Source organism: Gorilla gorilla, chromosome 4 (assembly GCF_029281585.2).
Source record: "Gorilla gorilla gorilla isolate KB3781 chromosome 4, NHGRI_mGorGor1-v2.1_pri, whole genome shotgun sequence".
Classification (NCBI taxonomy): domain Eukaryota; kingdom Metazoa; phylum Chordata; class Mammalia; order Primates; family Hominidae; genus Gorilla; species Gorilla gorilla.
The window spans coordinates 45,722,851-45,745,575 of NC_073228.2; the positions used below are offsets into that span (position 1 = coordinate 45,722,851).

At 42.4% G+C, this 22,725-nt stretch overlaps 2 protein-coding genes across 3 annotated transcripts in view; one reads left to right on the forward strand and one right to left on the reverse strand.

Annotated features, from left to right (window-relative positions):
• The window catches only part of LOC101135882 (ADP-ribosylation factor-like protein 17), a 52,166-nt gene extending 36,054 nt beyond the window's left edge, over window positions 1–16,112 (forward strand). Inside the window, exon 4 of one of the 2 annotated variants that reach the window (XM_063705792.1) lies at window positions 15,568–16,112. In XM_063705792.1, the coding sequence (XP_063561862.1) occupies window positions 15,568–15,686 (119 nt within the window). In that variant the 3' untranslated portion in view covers window positions 15,687–16,112. Of the gene's footprint in view, window positions 1–3,951; window positions 5,712–15,567 lie in introns of those variants that run through there. The other variant, XM_063705794.1, reaches the window with a different exon arrangement.
• LOC101135168 (leucine-rich repeat-containing protein 37A) overlaps window positions 1–20,376 on the reverse strand; it is a 32,432-nt gene extending 12,056 nt beyond the window's left edge. The window contains 7 exon segments of the mRNA XM_055387781.2: window positions 2,517–2,591; window positions 3,149–3,220; window positions 8,896–8,976; window positions 9,625–9,696; window positions 12,487–12,558; window positions 15,368–15,439; window positions 17,484–20,376. Of these exon segments, the coding sequence (XP_055243756.2) occupies window positions 2,517–2,591; window positions 3,149–3,220; window positions 8,896–8,976; window positions 9,625–9,696; window positions 12,487–12,558; window positions 15,368–15,439; window positions 17,484–20,095 (3,056 nt within the window). The 5' untranslated portion in view covers window positions 20,096–20,376.
• Window positions 20,377–22,725: the final 2,349 nt, after the last annotated feature.

Here is a 22,725-nt window from a genome sequence, read left to right on the forward strand (position 1 = left end):
AACTGTTCCCAGGATTGTTTTAAAGTATACTGACAAACCTTTGAGACTGTAAATGACCTGAGGTATACTTGAGAATAATTTTTCAATACACATGAAAGATCATTACACATCAGCCATGACTCAAATGAGCTGGCCTACTTACTTTGTACATAAATGTGTAAACTCCTGAAGACTTCCAATAATGAACTCCCATAAGACAGTTAGTTCAATGTCTTTATGGCCTTGGTGACAAATCATTACAGAGGATGAGAGCATTTTTCCTATCCAATAATGGTCAAGAAAAAAGCAGACAGATCCTCACTATCTTAGAGAACTAAGTGAGAAAGCTAGTCGATGAAGGGGACTTCATCCAGAGAGGAAGGGATCCAGCTGACGGGGAAGATGCTGCAGGAGGCTGAGGAAAGTGAGGCTAGAGCAGTAAAAGAGATCTGACAACCTGGTGAAGGTAAGAAAGTGAACTGACAAAAATGAACGGGGCAGAGTGCTAAATGAAGGGCCCTTTCCATGCTAATCTTGCATAATGCCCTCAACCAGCCCTAGCATAACTGAGTCTCTATTTAGCTTGCCATATTGTGGGGGCTGTCGGCACAACTGAAGTTGCAGTAAATTGTGTAACAAACTCACAACAGGGCCCTGCAGGCATATATATACATATATACACATACATACATACATATATAGATATATATATATATATATATATTTTTTTTTTTTTTTTTTTTAGACAGGGTCTTGCTCTGTCACCCAAGCTGGAGTGCAGTGGTGCCATCTTGGCTCACTGCAACCTCCACCTCCTGGGTTCAAGTGATCCTCCTGACTCAGGTTCCCTAGTAGCTGGGACTACAGGCATGTGCCGCCACACCTGGCTGATGTTTATATATATATATATATATATATAAACTGCAAAGAAGGCCAGGCACGGTGTCTCATGCCTGTAATCTCAGCACTCTGGGAGGTGAGGCAGGAGGATCACTTGAGACCAGGAGTCCAAGACCAGCCTGGGCAACATACTGAGACCTCATTTCTACAAAAAAATAAAAAATAAAAAAGATACATCATATATGCAAATTAACTCAAAATGGATCATAGACCTAAATGTGTATAATTTCTGGGAGAAGACATAGGAGAAAATCTTTTAGACACTGGATTAGACAACAGGTTCTTAAAGATTTCTTAGGTAAGAAACAAAAAATCACAAGCCATTTCAGAAAAAAATGCTAACTTAAAGCTGGTCAAAATTAAAAACTTCTGCTCTTCAGAAAACATTTTTATTTCTTACTTTTTTTTTTAGACAGAGTCCCACTCTGTCGCCCAGGTTAGAGTGCAGTGGTGCAATCTCGGCTCATTGTAACCTCCACCTCTCAAGTTCAAGCACTTCTCGTGCCTCAGCCTCCTGAGTAGCTGGGATTACAGGCATGTGCCACCACACCTGCCTAATTTGTGCATTTTTAGTAGAGATGGCATTTCCACACAACCGGAATACTACTCAGCAATAAAAAGGAGGGAACAGTTGTCCCTCGGTGTCTGCAGGCGATTGGCTCAAGGACCCCCTGCAGATACCAAAGTCCACAGATGCTGAGGTCTTTTTTATGAAATGACATAATGTTTGTATACAGCCTCAGGTATACTCTAAGTACCTAATACAGTGTAAGTGGTATGTACATAATTATACTGTATTTTAAATTTTCTACTGTTTTTATTGTTGTATTGTTGTTTTATATATTTTATTTTTTCCAAATATTCTCCATCCATGGTTCGTTGAATCTATGGATGAGGAACCTGCAGATATGGAGGGCCAGCTGTAGTGACAGGTGCAACAACATGGATGGTAGCATAATCTCAAAAAAAATTCTGCTGAAGGTGGATCTTATCTGTAATCCTAGCACTTTGGGAGGCTGAGGCAGGTGGATCACTTGAGGTCAGGAGTTCGAAACCACCCTGGCCAACATGGCGAAACCTTGTCTCTACTAAAAATACAAAAATTAGCCGGGCGTGGTGGCATGCACCTGTAATCCCAGCTACTCGGAAGGCTGAGGCAGAAGAACCACTCGAACCTGGGAGGTGGAGGTTGCAGTGAGCCTAGGTCATGCCGCTGCACTGCAGCCTGGGTGACAGAGTGAGATTCCGTTTCAAAAAAAAAAAAAAAAAATTAGGCTTTGTGAAAGGAGCCAAACACAAGAGTCTACATGCTATATGATTTCATTTATAAGACATTCTGGAAAAGGCAAAAGTATAGGAACAGAAATCAGATTAGTAGCTAACAGGGGCTGATGGAGGACGGGATTGCCTACAAAGGGACAGGAGGGGCCTTTTTGAGGCATCAGAAATGCTTTATACTGGGAATGTGGTGGTGGTTATGTAACTATACATTTGTCAGACTCATCAAACTGTACACTTAAAAAGCGTGAATGTTACTATATGAAAATTATACCTCAATGAACCTGACTTAAGAAAATAATAAAACAAACCTGAAGAACCAACTAAGTAAAAATAAATCTCGGAAAAAAATAACTTACAGTTTTTCCAGTTCAACAGTCATCATGAGAATGTTCTTAAGTGTTGTAAGTGGGACTAGCGTTGTTCCCATGTCTCTGAAGAAGAAAGCCGAAACATTCATGATATGAACCCCAATAAAAAATTCTGTACTTAACAATTCAATTTTGGCTTCTCTATTAAACAAGCCAGCTCAAGAGTTTATTTGCTGTAGAATTCCAGGGAGCTCTTATTAAAGAAATTAAAGTTGATTTGCATCATCAAATTAATGATACTCAAGACCAGAACCTACACTTTTCTTTTTACCATTATCTTCTCATTTTCATATTGCACTCACCATCTTCTTTACTCTTTTCTTTACTTTTAGAATAATGAACACCTTTTCCCCTTTGCTTTCTTGGTTAAATAATATTCCTCCATGTGTCTACATGTTCCAAATCTATATGGGTTCTTCAATGCTGTTCTCTTCCCCTGCTGGCCATCTTGACCATTATACATCCTCTTAATTTTTTTCTTCGCCAATAACTTTTTTTCAATAACCCAGTTAAAATTTAAATTATGACATTTTAGCCTAAATGCAAAATACTTAAGCTTTGATGAAAAATTTAAAAAGCATAAATCATCTCTTGACTCATGAGAGTACTATAGTACTTACAGATATTTTAATGCTGGCAATTTAAAGAGATACGGATCTTCAACAGTTGTCAGAGGATTGTGATTGAGAATTCTGAAAAATGGAATGGAATTTAAATAACCTGCATTTTCAATGTGTAAAACTGCATGAAAAGTTTACATTCATTTTTTGGTATGGAGCTTGTAGGTAAAAAAGAAAAAAACGTTTCCTGTTTTTACCTAAGAAATCACCATTAGACTCCGTAAAGCACTCTTCCTATGGGAACTACCGAGGTCTCTAGAAGATAAAGGATAGAACGCGGGGAAGAACTACAAGGAAAAAAAAATGGATAGCAAAGAAAAAATATGCCACAGAACTTTTCAGGTCAAAAACCCTAAAAGCGACTATGTTGGTAGGAAGCCCTGACTGTGGAGGAAACAGTATTTCTAGCATCCTCCATAATTCAAGTTGCTCATCATAATTCAAGTTGTTCATCTATTTTTTTTTTCCCTCCAAATTCTTTTGTACAGGTCCAGATAGATGGGCTATGTTTCCTTTCTATTAACTGAGGAGACAGAGATGAAAGGACTGGAGCATGTCATCACTGTCTTAAATGTACTGAAATTCTAACAGCTCTAGCTGAAAAAATGTCCAAAGCAGGCCGTGAAAATAAATTTAAATGAAAAACTCCAAAATGATCTATGCTAGAATCCCAAGGCTGTCAGGGAAAACTGGTTCCATGGAAGAAGGTAGTCAAAGAAATAGGCAGATGACCTAGACCCTCACCCAATATGCACGATGTACTTGGGTAGAAAATAACCTCTTTCCTTTATTCATCTACATAGGTTCGTGAGCCACACATCTCCCCACACCAAGCTCCTCCATACAAGACCTCGGACTGCATCACGTAAATGCTTTTTCAGGGGCAAAATCTAGAGAATCTGAAACGGTGGGCCTTTTTCTTTTTCTTTTTTTTTGAGATGAGGTCTCACTCTGTTGCCCAGGCTGGAGTGCAGTGCAGTGGTGTGATCTTGGCTCACTGCAACCTCCACCTCCTGGAGTCAAGTGATTCTCCTGCCTCAGCCTTCAGAGTAGCTGGGATCATAGATGACCGTCCCCATGCCTGGTTAATTTTTGTATTTTTAGTAGAGACAGGGTTTCACCATGTTGGCCAGGCTGGTCTCGAACTTCTGAGCTCAAGTGATCCACCCACCTTGGCCTCCCAAAGTGCTGAGATTACAGCATGAGCCACCATGCCCAGGTGTGAGCCTGTATCTTAATCAAAGTCCTGAGAATAACCTTGAAGAAGACTCCCTTGCAATGAGGAACAACAGAAGAAGCAAGGGACTTGGAATCTGGCAGACCTGGGTTTGAATTCTGGCTCTGTCACTTTCTGGTGAAGTGACTTGAGTAATGAACATGAGCCTTTCTGGGTAGCGTTTACAGCACAAAGCAATTTGAGGAATAAATGAAAGAGCACATGTCTAGTGCCTAGCAATGCGCTGGACACAGTGCCGGTGCTCAGCCATCATGTCACACCAGCACTGACCGGTGAGCATAAACCCTGGGGATGCCCAGAGCTGGTACAGCCAGGAGCTCCAGAAGCGTGGGATTCTCAGAGGGAAGTGGAGCTCACTGCTCTACAGGTCCTGTTCAAGTTAGAAAGTAAGATACAATGCACACAAAGCCAAATTGTCATCATTCAGCTCCTATTACAGGGGAACTAAGAGCTGCATTGAAAATTACTTGCAAAGCTTGTAAGTGGTTCTGCCACTTATTAGCCATGTGAACCTTAGCAAATTACCTAGCGTCTCTGAGTTTCAACTTCCTCATCTGCAAAATAGAAATAATAACCGCATCGCAAGAGTTGTTGGAAAAATGAAAATGAGGTATCATAGGAGGTAACATGTATGGAGCATTTACCATATGCCAAGCACTGTTCTAAGAACTTCGGACATGTTATCTCACTTGTATAAGTACTTAGGTGCCTACAACATAAACAGCACCTGGTAAATTAAGTATTGAAAAAATGCTATGGGGCAGAGGAAGAAATGCTAAGCCTCTGTGAGAAGAGAAGACAGCTTGTTACACAGGTGAAAAGAACAAGCTGCAGCTGAGAGAAGAAAAGTATAAGAGTTGCTAGGTGTGACAATCTCAAGACTTTTCAACCACTACAAATTTAAACAGCCACCCTAAATCACCCCAAAGGACAGACTCGAGTTGTTCTTTTTGTCTTTAATGTTTGCGCCTCTCCGAATCAGAGAAGAAGCTGCCAGGATTCCAGTACATACCAAAACATGATGACAATAACCTCAACTGTGCAAACTTTTGTGCATCTACTGCTATGTAAAGGAAGCTGATGTCAGTAGACTGGGGGGAACAGTAAGGCATGTTTGTGACCGAAGCTCAATTTGCCATCAGTGTGGCCACACCTACCTCACTAATATTCTAATAGTGGGATAAATAATTCAATAGGGATAAAGCCTGGATTTTCCTCTTATTCTCTCTTAGTGCTTACATTCTTGGCATGATATCGATGTGCCATAGACAAGCCAATATGTGAGTGTACTCTATCTGAATAAATATAGCCTTTCTACATGGCAAAGTCATCCAGTTTCTAAAATTATTGTTAGAACCAATGAAGTGACTAAGAGAATTTTAAAAAATAAGCCATCAGTCTAGACCTGTGTATAGGAATGAAGGAGAAGCACTTTAAAGTCAGGGAAAAAATATAAACATACTTAACATTTAGGATTATCAACCATTGCTGCTTTTCCATAAACCATTTCATTCATGATTTCATCTGTAAGAGATATGATTATTGCCCCCATTCAGTGAGGGACTTTGATAGTTAGCCGCCTGGTCCTTCTTGCTTGGATGCCCTGCAAATAAATGTCCTCCTTTCCCCAATGCAAAACCTCGATATGGTTGTTTGACTTTACTGCGCTTGGGCCAGAAGAATCCAGTTAAGTCCACTAATAAGCTCTTGGCCCGTCTTTGAGATGGATTTCAGATTCAAAATAGACTGACCCTATCACCCTGCTAATTTGGTCAGTCAGTATTTGTCAGTAACATAGAGGCTTCATTCAAGAGGTTTACTGGGTTGTAACTATTGGAACCCAGGGATGATTTCAGGATTTTGTGGGGCCTGAGCCTTATCTAGTAAAAACATTAAAAAAATTATGAATACCAAAATTTCCAGGGGCCCTCCCAGGACCTTGGAAGGGCCTGTGCAAGTGAGAAGCCTGGAAGGTTAGGCTCTATTCAATTCATCATCGATCAACAACAGCTGGGGCCTCTTTTTTTGTTTGTTTTTTACAAACTTGTGTAATGCAGGGAAATATATTGTTTCAACTTACAAACACCACAAAATGGTGTCATATTGGTCATAAAATTACTGGCACCTTCCCTTGGCATCTTGCCTTTGGAAAGAAATGCAGTGGGCCTATATGTCACATATGCCAAATATGACTCTGCAGTGTAGCTTTGTTTACCAGGAAGATTTGACTCCAAAGGAGCCCAGCCCCTAACATACACTTGGTGTGTTGAGACCCTTGTGCCAATCTTTGAAAGTAACTGTGACTTAGTTTGAAGGGTACAGCTCTGTTTATACGAAATGAGTGCTAGTTTCCAATATCAGCTAGCTCTGATTTTTTCATCACCATGAAGCAAATGCCTTTTTCTGTTGTTTAAGATGAACACAGAAACTCAAGATAAGCAAGTTAGTGTCTCCTCAAGTCTTTCTTAACCCAGCCCCCATTCCTGCTTTGTCCTCTCCTTGTCACCCTGCCGTACAGATCCCCACATGGCTCTCATTTGTTTTCCCATCAGCATCCGCTTCCTCCTTGAGGAATGAAAGTCCCCTGGGGACAAAGTCCTCATCTTGGTGTGTCTTTGAGATGGATTTTGTAGCCCCAGCACTTAGTACAGTACCTGGCACAAATGGACATGGCACTCTGAATGTTTTTGAGTGAATTCATTAATTTTTATCAACTGTGATTCCAGTGTTTTCCTGGTCTACATAATTGTAGTGAAGCTGGCTAGATGATGATGATGATGATGATGATGATGATGATGATGATGATTTGAGACAGAGTCTCACTCTGTCCCTCAGGCTGGAGTGCAATGGTGCCATCTCGGCTCACTGCAACCTCCGCCTCCTGGTTTCAAGTGATTCTCCTGCCTCAGCCTCCTGAGTACCTAGGATTACAGTTGCCTGCCACCATGCCCAGCTAATTTTTGTATTTTTAGTAGAGACAGGTTTCACCATGTTGGTCAGGCTGGTCTTGAACTCCTGACCTCAGGTGATCCACCCACCTCAGCAAAGTGCTGGAATTACAGGCATGAGCCACCGCTCCCGGCCACCAGATTTTTATGAGGGACTCCCAGTGGTATAAAGTGCTTAGTAAAGATGGTGAGTTTAAAACATTTGTATTGATGCTACCTAAACCTCTTGGTGGAGGGACCTAATGAGCCGGTTCTCTGGTGTGAGGGCAAAAGAAAAACAGACCTTTAGTGTACTTTTCCTAAGTTATGCATCAGCAAATTAATGAGGACAGAGGGGAGCATGTGCAGAAACTGCTGCTCTAGTCCAGACACATCCTGAATGCCTCCCTCTAACTTGAAATGAACTGTGTGAAACTAGATTTCTGAACCACAAGGCAGGTGGAAAGTCTTTTCTAAAGTCAGATGTAGAGGAGAATCTTCACCTTGAGTCCCCTTCAGGCCACTGAATATACCCACTCTGATTTGATGGGTATGTTATACAGAGAAATCATAGAATTTTTGCAATTATGGTACAAGAGTAGTCAGGAAAGTATATGGAATTAAGATACAGCGATATATTTTCTTTACAAAAGTTTTTTTTTGCACAATAGCTTAACATAAACACCATCTTGGCCAGGCATGGTGGCTCACACCTGTAACCCCAGCACTTTGGGAGGCTGAGGTGGGCGGATCACCTGAGGTCACAGGAGTTCGAGACCAGCCTGGAGGGGAGGTTGGAGTGTAGTGGCACAATCTCGGCTCACTGCAACTTCCACCTCCCGGGTTCAAGCCATTCTCATGCCTCAGCCTCCCGATAGCTAGGATCACAGGCGCCCGCCACCATGACCTGCTGATTTTTGTATTTTTAGTAGAGATGAGGTTTCACCATGTTGGCCAGGCTGGTCTCAAACTCCTGACCTCCAGTGATCCTCCCACCTTGGCCTCCCAAGGTGCTGGGATTACAGGCATGAGCCACCATTCTGGCCCTACAACTTTGGATTTGATTCCTGCTCATATGCAGAGTTTCTAACTGCTTAAATGTCTGCAACACTTAGCTGCAAGGAAGGAAGCTTAACACAAAGTCCTCCAGGGAGCAAAAAACTGCACCACCACGCCCAGCTAATTTTTTTGTATTTATAGTAGGGACAGGGTTTCACTATGTTGGCCAGGCTGGTGTTGAATTCCTGACCTCGGGTGATCCACCCACCTCGGCTCCCAAAGTTCTGGGATTACAGGTCTGAGCCACCCCGCCCAGCAACAAGGCTAATTTGAGGGTCACTTCTTTGATGCCTTTTCTTGCCCATGCTATAGGTCAGAACTAGGACAAGCAGAGGAGGTCATATATAAGCTACGTAAGTCTCTTGGCCTCTTTGTACCTTAGCTTCCCCATTTGAGAAAAATGAATGGATCTTAAGACACGCTTTTCAGAGTTGATAATGGGCTTATACCCAGCTACCCAATAATTGTATGAGTTTTTGTACATAAATAGTTGTTTACATGTATTCATCTTCTATTTCACTTACAACTTATGTAAAAACTGCATTCCGTGCCAGGCCTGAAATGTTCCAAAGCTGAGTTCTGTAATTACATTGCAACTAAGATTTCTAAAAAAAAAAGACACAAGCCAAAGAAAAAAATAATTATTTCAGAACATTTATCATTTGCCATGATTCTAATTTATATAGGATGGAACATAAACTCAATCCTTTCTCTACGCACTAAGGAAATCTCACTGTGGAAGATACTGGCTTATGATTTATACTTTAACACTGCACATGTGGTGCATTAGATACAAAACAGTGAATGCTCAGTAAATACCTGTGTTAAGTGATCTTTATTTCTCTAGAACAGGATTTCACAACTTCAGTGCCATCAACATTTTGGACTATATAACTCTTTGCCATGGGGGTTTGTCTTATACCTTGAAGGATGTTTAGCAGCATCTCTGGCCTTTGCCCACCAGATGCCAGGAGCACACCTACAGTTTTGTCAACCAAAACTGTCTCCGGACATTACCAAATGCCACATGAGTGCAAAATCACACCACCTGAGAACCACTGCTCTCTGATGATTCACTAAGATCTGTGTAATAATTCTCACAATAATCCTTGCTAGAGACAAAAAGGATTTGCAGTATAATTTTAGTAGCTTTCTACTGGTAAAATTTTAATCATATTTCAAGAATAGCAAAAAGGTTTATAATTAAGTTTTATAAAAATTCCAAATGTAATCAAGTTATATTTGTAACTTACATAAACTTCAAAAATGGTAGTGGTTCAAATGTATGTCTTTCAATAGACTGTATTTTATTGCAGGATAAATCTCTAGGAAAAGGAAAACAAAAATATTGCCTTGATTAGTTATTAAATATCGATTGGTATGAATAATAGCAAAAGTTTAGAATAATACTGAATACCTATTTTTCATCTCAACTCTAAACGTTTGGACTTGTATTTGAACTTTCCAGAGCCCCTAACCCTGCCCATACCTCTCCTAGAGTCTCACCTTCATGGTTTTAATAAATATACAACATAATAGACTTTGGAATTAATTTTTCCTGAGAGCAGTAGACTTGATTAGATGCCCTTTTGTAGTGTCATCAAATCTTAGATTATGAGCTCAAAGATTTTATCTCTATATACACAATTTCTAATATTAAAAAAAATAGTCGGGCCGGGTGCGGTGGCTCAGGCCTATAATCCAGCATTTTCGGAGGCTGAGGCTGGCAGATCCTGAGGTCAGGATACCGAGACCATCCTGGCTAACACGGTGAAACCCCGTCTCTACAAAAAAAATAAAAAATTAGCCGGGCCTAGTGGCACGTGCCTGTAGTCCTAGCTGCTCAGGAGGCTGAGGCAAGAGAATGGCATGAACCCAGGAGGCGGACCTTGCAGTGAGCCAAGATTGCACCACTGCACTCCAGCCTGGGCGACAGAGCGAGATTCCGTCTCAAACAAACAAACAAACAAGTCTCACATTTCTACACCTTCTTAGTTTAGGTCTGTTTTCCTAAGCCAGTTCAATATCAGAAGAAATAAAAGACATCCTTTCACATCATTTGAAAGGAAGCTACCCCTTTACCTAATACATAACTTTGAACTAATTCAAATCATATTAATAGAATTAATTTCTATCATATTAATAGAAATTCATTTTTGGTTTTGTATTGCTTTAATATTTCATTAAAAAAATTTCTTCAGTTATACAGTGATGGAGTTTGTCCCTCCCTCTTTACCTGGATGGTGTAACGTTGTCTGGCTGATGTCTCCATCTCTAGTCTCTCCCTTCCTAAACTATCCTGCACACAGTCATCATATAAACTCTCCAGAAGTGGCTTGCAAAGACCAGCATCTCCTGGGAAATTACTGAAGATGCAAATTCTGGGTCCCACTCTAGACCAACTGAATCAGTAACTACGAGGGTGGAGTCCAGAACTGAGTTCTAACGTGCCCTCTCAACGACTGTGATGCAGATCTACCTTACAGCGCTGCTGTGGTAACACGGTTCCCCATGTCGGCTCCTCAGCTTGGCATTGAAAGCCCTAGAAGATCTGGCTCCATTTTCCTACTCTCCCTTCTTGTACTCTACGGGTACTCACGGCATTCCTTGAATACTTTCCTGTGTTTTGCCCTCCCATTTTCCTTTTGCAAGTTTAAGAGTATTTTCCCCAAGATGTCCGTCTGCTGTTACACAATGGCCCTTCAAAGTCCTATTCAAATGGCATTGTTCTAGTAACATCCTCCTGGGTCCAAATTGAAGGCATTTTTTCCTCTTCTATGTTCCAGAAACAATTTATCCCTCCTAGTGCCTACATCCATTTCTTCTTAATGTAGTTATTTTTTATCCCATTTCTTCTGAGCATAAACTCCCTGAAAGCATGGACTAGGTCTTGCTCACCTGCATTGCCCACCATGTTTAAAACTGACACATGGAAATAAAGCAAACTCAAATATTTGTAAAATAAATGAATAGCTGGGGGAGTGAGTAGAAGGAAAATAACTATTTTAAAGGAAATGTTTTATTATTTCATGGTCTCTGTAGCACTTTGGCATCCACCTGAGGGTCTTTACACCCACTTTCCTTAAGCCTTCTATATTTGAAAGAATCTGTTTGCAAAAGAGCATCACTAATGAGCTTAATAAGGATTAATGACATACACACCTCCATGGACAAAGGGTAAGAATCAAGCTTTCATAGCAATGAACATAGTATCTTCTTGTCTCTAAACAGACAGAAATACAGGGATCCCTTTCCGGTAACAGGGCTGGGGCGATCGTTATTTTGTAATCAGTGAAGAGTTAGGGGCATTTCTGATGTGCTTCTTAGTGTAAACATTTCTAGCTCTACCAGTTAACCATCATTTTAAACATCTGTTTTAATATAACAATTCCTGAAATGAAATCCTTAATACCAGTCTATTCTCTTGGTAGCTTAATATTCTTGATAATATTATTGATATAATTCAGCTATTTTTAATATTTAAATGTTAATTTAATTCCGATTAAATTACCAAAAAATTCTGGATTAATGATGTTCAAATGAATGCAGGTGGTCTCCATTTTCTTCTCCTTTAGGCAACCATCTGAAGTTAACTTTAGTTCCTTTCATCCTACTAAACCAACTTTTTGAAATTTTTTTTGGTGAAGGTCAGACAGTAAATATTTTAGGTTTTGTGGGCCACATATGATCTCTCACATATTTCTTTGTTTCTTTTCTTTTTCTTTCACAGTCCCTTTAAAAATGCAAAAACCATTCTTAACTTAATGGGCTATTTAAAAATAGACCACAGATTACATTGGATCTATTGGTTGTAGACTGAATAGAAAAAGAATGATATGTGAACCCTTATAAAACAAGGTTCATATGGGTGTCAGTCACTGCTCAGATTTTCTTACCATGTGAATTTTTTTTGTCTGTATTTTGTCTATATAACTTAAAAACTGAAAATGCACAGGAGGCAGCTAATGCTAGAGATGGGCTGAGACCCTATACAAACTTACAGAATTGCAGAATTTTATTGCTCGAAGAAATCTGAGAAATTATCTAATTTGAACCCCTTATTCATTTTACAGATAATATGACTAAAAACTCATAAATATAATTAACTAACTTACAAATACTGGAGGGATAGCAGGCCTTCAAATGAATCCTTGTGTAATTCAGTCAAGGTATTTTCTCTGAGAATTCTGGAAAATGAAGAAGTTATTTTTAGATTAAAATGCAAACTACAACTATTTGCTACACAGAAGCATCTCCTGCATGTGGAGGAAAGCTGGGTCATGGTCACTTCAAGATGGTGGGATCTGCTCTGCTTTCATTCAAACCTTTTCTTATATTTTCCTTTTTGTGTCCATCTCTCTCCACCACCACCACAAACACACACACACACACACACACACACACACACACACACACACACACACACACACTCTGAAGCACACCCCTTGAAGAGTGGGTTTCTTCCCACCAAATTCTATTATTTCATGCCTCCTCTCTAGATCACAAAATCCCTTTTAGAATCCAACTCTGGGTGGCACCAAGATCAGCAGAACCTCCATTTCCTCCTCTCTTTTCCCAAACCTAATTATGAAAGCCCCACATGGAACCATATCACGGCTGCAAGTGAAGCCATTCAACCTTTTTCCCCCCATCAAAAAAATTGGAGAACTATAATGTGCATAAAGTGCACATAACATAAATGTTGTTTATATTTAATTTAATTTAATTTTTGAGACAGGGTCTCACTCTGTTCCCAGACTGGTCTCAAACTCCTGGCTCAAGTGATCCTCCTGTGTCTGCTTCCCAAAGTGCTGTGACTGCAGACATGAGCCACCTCACCTGGCCAAATATTCAGTTTAATAATTATGAAGCAGATACCCATGTAAACATCGTTACAAAAGATCATTGCTAGCATGCCAGAAGCCCCAGTGTGCCCCTTTCCAATCATATCCCTCTCTCTAACCCTAATAGGTAACCACTATCCTGACCTTTGTAATAATTTTCTTGTTTTTAAAATGTAGTTCTGGCCTGGCGTGGTGGCTCATGCCTGTAATCCCAGCACTCCGGAAAGCCAAGGTGGGTGAATCACCCACGGTCATGAGTTTGAGACCAGCCTGACCAACATGGTGAAACCCTGTCTCTACTAAAAATATAAAAATTAGCTGGGTGTGATGGAGGGCACCTGTAATTCCAGCTACCCAGGAGGGTGAGGCAGGAGAATCGCTTGAACCCGGGAGGTGGAGGTTGCAGTGAGCCAAGATCGCACCATTGCACTCCAGCCTGGGCAACAAGAACAAAATTCCATCTGAAAAAATAAATAAAGCAATTCTCCTGCCTCAGCTTCCCAAGTAGATGGGATTACAGGCACCCACCACCATGCCTGGCTATTTTTTGTATTTTTAGTAGAGACGGGGTTTCGCCCTATCGGCCAGGCTGGTCTCAAACTCCTGACCTCAGGTGATCCGCCTACCTCCCAAGGTGCTGGGATTAAAGGCGTGAGCCACCGCGCCTAGCATATGTTTATTTTTAATTTAGAACTCATCGTGGCTTGTCTATATACATTGAAATAATGATGTGACACACAAACTGTTGTGAAAAATGTCAGTTACTTTGAATGTAAGCATTTTTTCCAAAATCACTTATGTGTCTAAACCAATTCCTTCTACAAATCAGTAAGAAAATGATAAAACAATTCAACAGGAAAATGAACAAAGGCCAGAAAACTCAGAGAAGAAACACAAATGTTCAATAAACATATAAAGATATTAAATTAAATTCATGAGTAATCAGAAAAATTCACATTTAGATGGAATCCCTTTTATTCATCCATAACTTCAGCAAAAAGTTGGAGAATACCCAGCGGTGAAAAGGTGTCGGGAAATGAATGCTGTCATATTCTGCTGACAATAGAGTAAGTTGGCACAAAATTTTTGAAGGCAATTAAAATTTTATATCTACATAGTCTTCACCCCAAGAATTCCATTTCCAGATATCTATGCTACAGGAATACTTGCACATGTTCACAAAGAAGCATGTACAGGGATTTCATTGCAGCAATGCATGTAACAAGAAAACTAAGCATAATCTAAACATTCATCAATGGGGGAATTATTAAATAAACCATGATGCATCCATACTACGGATTATGCAGGAGTTTAAATGAATGGGGTGACCCTCTAAGTACTGGGAAGGAAAGAAATCTAAGGCATATCATGAAGTGAAAGAATCAAGTTGCAAGATGTTACCCTTTATGTGAAGAAAAAATTTTAAAACCACAAATCCATTTTGCTTTATGTAAATATGTATGTAGGTAAATGAGGAAAAGTCTGGAAGCATGTATACTAAATGCAGAGTAGCATTACTTCAGGGATGAGGGAGTAGGGCACAAGGAGAGTTTTTGTTATATCTGTTATTGCATTTTTATACATTAAAAATGGAATCATGGGCTGCGGGTGGTGGCTCATGCCTGTAATAGGAACACCTTAAGAGGCCAAGGTGGGAGGATCACTTGAGCCCAGGAGTTCAAGACCAGCCTAAGCAGCATAGGAAGACCGTCTCTACAAAAAATACAAAATTAGGTGGGTGTGGTGGCATGCACCTGTGGTCCCAGCTACTGGGGAGGCTGAGGTGAGAGGATCACTTGGGCCTGGGAGGTGAAGGCTGCAGTGAGCTGTGATTGTGCCACTGCACTGCAGCCCAGAGGACAAAGTAAGACCCTGTCTCTGAAAAAAAAAAAAAAAAAAAAAAAAGAGAACAAAAAGGAATATAACCATGTACTATTTGTATGATAAAAAATAAATTTAAATTGCCTCTTATTTTAAAGAGAGCCTACCAAATTTAATTTTAAAATAACCATACGATTGCAATCAACAGTGGTTGATTTGGGGCATGGAGGAGAAATATCTTTCCTCAGAGGTACCGACCTCAAAATTCTGGACCAAGAAGGATCTTACAATGCAGTTAGCTTTTTGTCATATTTGGAGAGAATATACTCACAGTTTCTCGGTCCAACTGTATGCTTTCCATACATTTACATCAATGTAAGAAATATAGTTTCCTTGGAAATTTCTGTGAAGAAACACAGTTTATATCCTTGAATAGGTAGGAAAACAATGAACACGATAAGTAAAAGAATCATTGCAACCTTGTTGGGGATATTCAGAAACAGAAAATAACACCTGCTTTCTCATTTCCAGAGCTATCAGCTTCCCAGTTTGCACAATTCATCAAGAAATTATGCGGGGTCACTGGCACAAATGATGAGGCATCTCCTGGAAGCTTAACTTCTTATCCATCCCATCTCTTGGACAGATGATGCCAGTTAATTACTTTGAATGTTAAGTATTTTATCTAAAAGCACTTATGTGTCTAAACAGACTTCTACACATCAGTACCAAAATGGTAAATAATTCCACAGAAATATGGGCAAAAGCTTATCATTATCAACAAATAAGAAGAAAGAAACCCTATGCCAGGTAACACCAAAGCTTTGGCCCAGTGCCCTCGGTTGAAACATCCTAGGCTTTTTCTTTCCACTCCTATTACAACTGATCTGATTTGGCCCCTTCACACTTCACTCCTAGATTTTGCTAGACCTTTCTATTTTGTCTCCCTGAATTAAGCTTTTCCTTTTGGACACTTTACATATGGATTCTAAAACAATCCTCTGCATGTCTACACTTGCACATAACGCAAAAAACAAAATAAAATAATCTTCCTGTTTTGATCATGTAATCTCTCTTGCTTGGAAACTTTCAATGGCTTTCCATACCTCATTGTGTAACTTTCAAACTCCCATAGCTGATAATCAAGGTTGTACAGAATCGTATCTTCATTGCTCCCTCACCTAATTCTTTGTAGCCACATTGGTCTACTAAATTCCAACCATACCTGTAGCCATGCGTTTGCCTAGACTGTACTCCCATTTTTTCTCTATTTAACAAATTATAGCTACTCTTTAAGACCCAAGTAAAGTTTCAGCTTACCCATGTAGCATCTCCACACCTCAAGGATCACAGATTCTGGCAAATTCTAGCACCAATGGTCTGCATTATCTTTTAGTACTTAATTATATATACCTCCCTTTTTATGCCTATTCTCTTTCTTCCCTATCATTTTTTTTTTTTTTTTTTGAGATGGAGTCTTGCTCTGTCGCCCAGGCTGGAGTGCAGTGGTGCAATCTCGGCTCACTGCAAGCTCTGCCTCCCAGGTTCACGCCATTCTCCTGCCTCAGCCTCCCGAGTAGCTGGGACTCCAGGCACCCACCACCATGCCTGGCTAATTTTTTTCTGTATTTTTAGTAGAGATGGGGTTTCACCATGTTAGCCAGGATGGTCTTGATCTCCTGACCTCGTGATCCACCTGCCTCGGCCTCCCAAAGTGCTGGGATTACAGGCGTGAGCCACCACACCCAGCCTCTTCCCCCCTATCATTTTCGTGTTCTGGAGACAGTAGCATACTTGGCCCTGGGTGTGACATAAAACTAGTTCTACATATAGAAAGCTAGGGAAAAAGATGAGTTCTGGACAAAACTAAAGGACTAAATAATCATGTGAACAGCCAACTCTCCTACATATGCTAAGCACTGATGAAGTGTTTCATATATTCACTCACCTAAATTTCACAACAATCCTATGAAATGCTAACTAGCATGATCCCCAGTTTAAAGGTGAGGAAATTGAGTCACAGGCAGAATAACTTGCTCTGGTCACCAAGCTAATAAATAGATCTGGGTTCAAACCCAGGCAGCCTGGCTCCGGAATCAACTCTTAACCACTTAGAGCATCATCACTGAGATCGGGAGAGGGACAGGCTGCTGTAAAGAGGGTGAAGCGAAAATGGGAGGAGAGCAGCGGTTAAGCAATGATGTGATGGGGCTAAATAAAAATGGATACGAAAACGAGCTAAAGACCAGAGTAAAAGGAAAAGACTGGAGAAGGGGCCTAACATTAAAGGAGAATGAGGAGAAGGGAGAGTTGACAAGCAAAGGTGAAAGCAGAAAGTCAGTTGTCCATATGGCTTGGGGAGATAAAGAAGGCCCAGGAAGGCCTCCAGGAAAAGGCTGCCATGTCAGGCAGGACACAGAGGACAATTGAGGAAAAGTGATTCTTACAAGATGGTGAAGGTGCCATTGTGGGTGTTGGGCTCTGGCACAGGCACTTGGCGGAGCCTCTGCTCTGGGTTGAGATCAATACATGACAACATCTCATCTCTGCAGGTACAGAGCTCACATATGTTGGTGCTTGTGGAGGCCTTATGTTCCTCTGGTGCAGCTAAAGCCTTATCTTGGATGTAACTTTCAGACTGCACCAGTGAATCCTGAGTAGGTTCTAGCTCAGTAGGTGGACCTGTGACTTCAGTCAGTTTTCGATGCAGAGTCTGAAGCTGATCTGGATGAGGAGCTGTAGTCTTCTCCAGGGCTGTAGAATGTCCAGTCTCTGTAGTGGGCTCTGGAGTTATGGCAAGCCCTAGGTCTGGAGGCTGAGTTGAGGTCTCCTCCGTGGTTGGAGACGGTTTAACCTCTGTAGTAGGTTTTGTAGTTATGGTAAGCTCCAGGTCCAGAGGTTGAACGGTGGCTTGAGTCAGGTGTGAATGCTGAGCCTGACCCTTGTCTGAAGGTGGAAGTGTCACCTCAGGGTGTCCTGGAGGAGGAGCTGTAGTCATCAGGGCTGTAGAAGGTTCAACCTCTGTCATGGATTTTGGAGTGATGGTAAACCCCAGGTCCAAAGGTTGAACTGTGGCTCGAGTCAGGTGTGAATGCTGAGTCTGAACCTGGTCTGGATGTGGAAGTGTCACCTCAGGATGCTTTGGAGAAACTATAGTCCTCTTCGGAGGTGTAGAATGTCCAACCTCCGTAGTGGGTTCTGGAGTGATAGTGAGTCCCAGGTCCAAAAGTTGAACTGTAACGCTGGGTGACACTGGATGCTGAGCTTGATCCTGACCTGGTGTTGGATTTGTTACCCCTTGATATACTCGAAGTTGGGGTACAACTTTCTTAGGAGGCTGAGTTGGGGTCTCCTTCATGGTTGGAGAAAGTTCAACCTCTGTCATGGATTCTGGAGTGATGGTAAACCCCAGATCCAAAGGTTGAACTGTGGCTTGAGTCAGGTGTGAATGCTCTGGAGGTTGAGCTACAACTACATTAGGGAACTCTGGAGTCTGAGCTGGGGCCTCCTGATGGGTTAGGGAAGACTCACCCTCCTCAGCGGTCTGTGGATGCTCAGCTGCAGCCTCCTGCTGGGTTGGAGAGGGGTTCTCATTATTAATAGGTTCCGGAGATTGAAATAAAGTCTCCTGTTGAACTGCTAAAGGTCCAGCTTCTTCCGATGACTCTGGAAGCAGAGGTGGGCCCCCGTGCTGGATGGCGGGAGGTTCTACATCATTACCTGACCCTGAGAGCTGAGCTGTAGCCTCCTGGTGGACTAGAGAAGTTCCCACCTCTGCACTAGGCTCTGCTGCTATGGTGAGCTGCACGTCTGGAGGCTTCACAGAGACACTGGGTGAATCTAAATGACGAGTTTGATGGTGACCTGGAGGTGAAACTGTGACTTCATGATGTTCTGGAGGCTGACCTGGGGTCTCCTGCTGGGTCGGAGAAGATTCGACCTCCCCAGAAGACTCAGAAGGCTGAACTGGCTGCTGCTGCTCACTGATGGAAAGTTCACGCTCCATAGGAGGAACTGGAGGCTCAATTGGGGCCTCCTGTTGGGTTGCAGAAGGTTCCACCTCCTCTGGAAACCAAATTGGGGCCTCCTGCTGGGCTTGGGAAGATTCTGTCTCATTGGTAGGCTCTGAAGTTATGGTAACCTCCACATCTGCAGGTTTAACTGTAATGTTGGGCGAGTGATAATGAGCTTGATCCTCACCTGGAGGTTGAACGGTCACCTCATGATTCGGTAGAGTTAGACTCTCCATAGAGGACTCTGGAGGCAGAGCTGGGGCCTCCTGCTGCATTGAAGAAGGTTCTTCCTCCTCAGGGAGCTGTGGAAGCTGTGCTGGGGCTTCTTGCTGGAGTGAAGAGGACTGGATGTCTTCAAGGGTCTCTGGATTTTCAGTTTCAGGCTCTAGATGGAATTGAGAAGGTCCAACTTGCTCAGAGGGCCCTGGAGGCTCATCTGACTTCACCCGGAGTTCTGGAGGCAGGCTACTGGGATACGGTGTATCCGTGCTGGAATATTCATGCTGCAAAGTCTGTTTCTGACTCTGAGGTGTGGATAATTGGCGTATAATTCCAATAATCTCAGCAAGGCTCCAACGCTGAGCTGGATCTTTCTTCAGCTTCTTGGGCGAAACAGGGAGCCTTTCCTGTGGACTCAGCTTGTCCTTTAAATCCTGCTGTGAAGCCAAGAACTGCTCTGGCTCCAGGGGCAGCTCTCCAGCTGAATCCCAGGTGTCCAGGAATGGAACCAAATTTTCAGTCGATTCCTGGGGTGGGGCTGGCACCTCTGAGGAAGCAGAGGGCCCCAGGTGATCAAAGTCCCACGGGTCTGCCGGGAAAGTAGGCGCATGGGGAGATTCCCGTGGGAAATGGGAGGAGTGGGAAGACCAGGGCTCAGGCGGCCCCAGGGGGTTAGAGGTCAGCTGGAGCGGGTCCTTGACCCACTCCAGAGGCTGAGCCTCCTTGACTAGTAGCCACAATAGTTGCCACATAAGGAGGGGCCATGGGCCCCAGAAACACAGCCGGGACATGACACACGCTAGTGCCGGGCACTGAGCGGAAGTCATTCTGGCAGCTCCGAGACGCTCGTGCCCCTTATAAGCATGAGTCCCGCCCTGTCTTTATGACACCTTTATTTATGCCACAGATCTGCTCCATGTCACCAGGGCACTCTTATGTCACAATCCCGCCCAAGCACGCCTTCCCATCCTGCCCTGCTGGAACACCCCTCTCCTCCCCTTAGTGAGGAAGGATTTGGGCCTCAGACCCTGGTGGTCCCAGGACTCCAGCGCCTGCTGTGGTGGGGTAGGGAGGGGTAGGGTGGGGTGGGGGCGCAGCAGAGCTTCCCAAGGAAGTCACCGGACCTTGCCTCAGGATATTCAGAAGTGCTAGTTCAGTTCTGGCAGCCTTCCTCCTTTAAGGTGAAATCCGAGAACACTCTTCCTTCCAGGGAGAGCAACTGACCTGCAAAATGGGCGCCAGGATGCACATTACAGTCATTTATTCCAAAGTGTTGCCATTTTCGCTAAACTGTCGCATGTTTGATAATTAATTCACCACCCTATTAGGTAGGGGCTGCCAGGGAATAAGCGAGGACTCCAAATTTTCTGTAGGAGGGGTGTTGGGAGTTGGCAATTCGGTCTGGGAGAGAAGGTTTTAATCCGGGTGAAGAGCCCTTTACACTAGCCTGGGAGGAGGCTGAACTGTCATCCTGCCTTGACTTAACACAGCCATTACCCTAGAAGTTACAGCACTTCTAGGGTCACCTGTGTTCAGAGATCTACCCTGTGTGCACACATGGAGAAGAGGCTTAGGTTGTTAAAGTCAGCATATTAAATAATTTCCTGAAATGCGACTGTAACTAGAACCCAGCTGACTTCCCCCACAGCCGTTCTTACCTATTTTATTACTGTCTGGCATAATTACCAGCATGTAAACTCCAAGAAGGTGCTTCATCTTCTTCCAGTGCCTGGCATAGGCATAGGGTGCATAGTGATGGCTTTAAAATTGAAGGGGGGCCGGGTGTGGTGGCTCACACCCATAATCCCAGAACTTTGGGAGGCTGAGGTGGGGGGATCACTGAGGTCAGAAGTTCGAGACCAGCCTGACCAACATGGTGAAACTCCGTCTCTACTAAAAATACAAAATTAGCCAGGTGTGGTGGTGCATACCTGCAATCCCAGCTACTCAGGAGGCCAAAGCAGGAGAATCGCTTGAACCTGGGAGGCAGAGGCTGCAGTGAGCCGAGATCGCAACATTGCACTTCAGCCTGGGCAACAAGAGAGAAACTCCATCTCAAAAAAATAAAATAAAATAAAATGGAAGAGATTCCAAGATTCACCTCATTTAGGGATGGAGCTATTGTTATAATCAGATTTCTGAAATGAGTGCTGACTTCCTCTCACATTTCACAGGAAGCTAGACTTCTTAAAGCTTGAAGTCTCCTTGGTGGGTTTTATTTAAATTGAATTAAAGTAATTATTTTACAGGGAAAAATTTCAAAACACTTTGCAACTTTGGGGTAAAAGTTAAATAAAACACTGTAGCCCCAAGTTCCCACTGAAATGATACTTTTGCTCCTTTTTTTAAAAAAAATTCCATAAATAGTAAATAATGACTGTTTTGAGATTAATTTAGAAACAATCCCTATTTAGGAGCTTTCATATGCAGTCATGCATTGCTTGCCACGTGAGGAGCTTGAGAAATGTGTCACTAGGTGATTTCACCATTGTGCTAACATCATAGCGTACACTTACACAAACCTAGGTGGTGTAGCCACCATACCTAGGGTACACGGTATGGCTTAGGACTCCTAGGCTACAAACCTGTACTGTATGTTACTGTACTGAATACTAAAGGCAACTGTCACAGAATGGCAGGTATTTGTGTATGTAAACATGGAAAATATATAGTTAAAATACTGTGTAAAACATAAAAATGGGGCCTGGGCACAGTGGCTCATGCCTGTAATCCCAGCACTTTGGGACGCCAAGGTGGGTGGATCACTTGAGCTCAGGAGTTCAAGACCAGCCTGGCCAACATGGTGAAACCCCATCTCTACTAAAAATACAAAAATTAGCTGAGTGTGGTGACGCGTGTCTATAATCCCAGCTACTCAGGAGGCTGAGGTAGGAGAATCACTTGAACCTGGGAGGTGGAGGTTGCAATGAGCTGGGATCATACCACTGCACTCCAGCCTGGACAACAGAGTGAGACTCCATCTCAAAAAAAAAAAAAAAAAAAAAAAAAAAAAAGATAAAAATGGTATACCTATATAGGGATAGCTCCATTATACGCTTACGGAACCACCATCATATATGTGGTCTACTGTTGACCCAAACTTCATTTTGCAGCACATGATTGTAAATGATTGACAGAAAGATCTTCAGCAAAATATTCCACCCAAGATACATGGGAGATATTGAGATCCAAGCAATAAGCCATATTTGAAAGGCATTATAGTTTTCAAAAGCTGTAGCGCAATCATTCTTAAGGCCAGTTACCTTCTCCCCACATCTCTGGGATCCTGTTTGAAGGGAGTTCTAACAAGGCCTGTGTTCGAGCAGCCCAGCATCCCTTACTCCTGGAGCGGGGGGAAGACTAACCCCTCTCCTGTGTCCACAACTGTAGTAATACAATCCTCGGTTCTGCTCTCCAAACTTCAAATAAGGGGTCAGAGCCAAGGGTCAAGACTTTA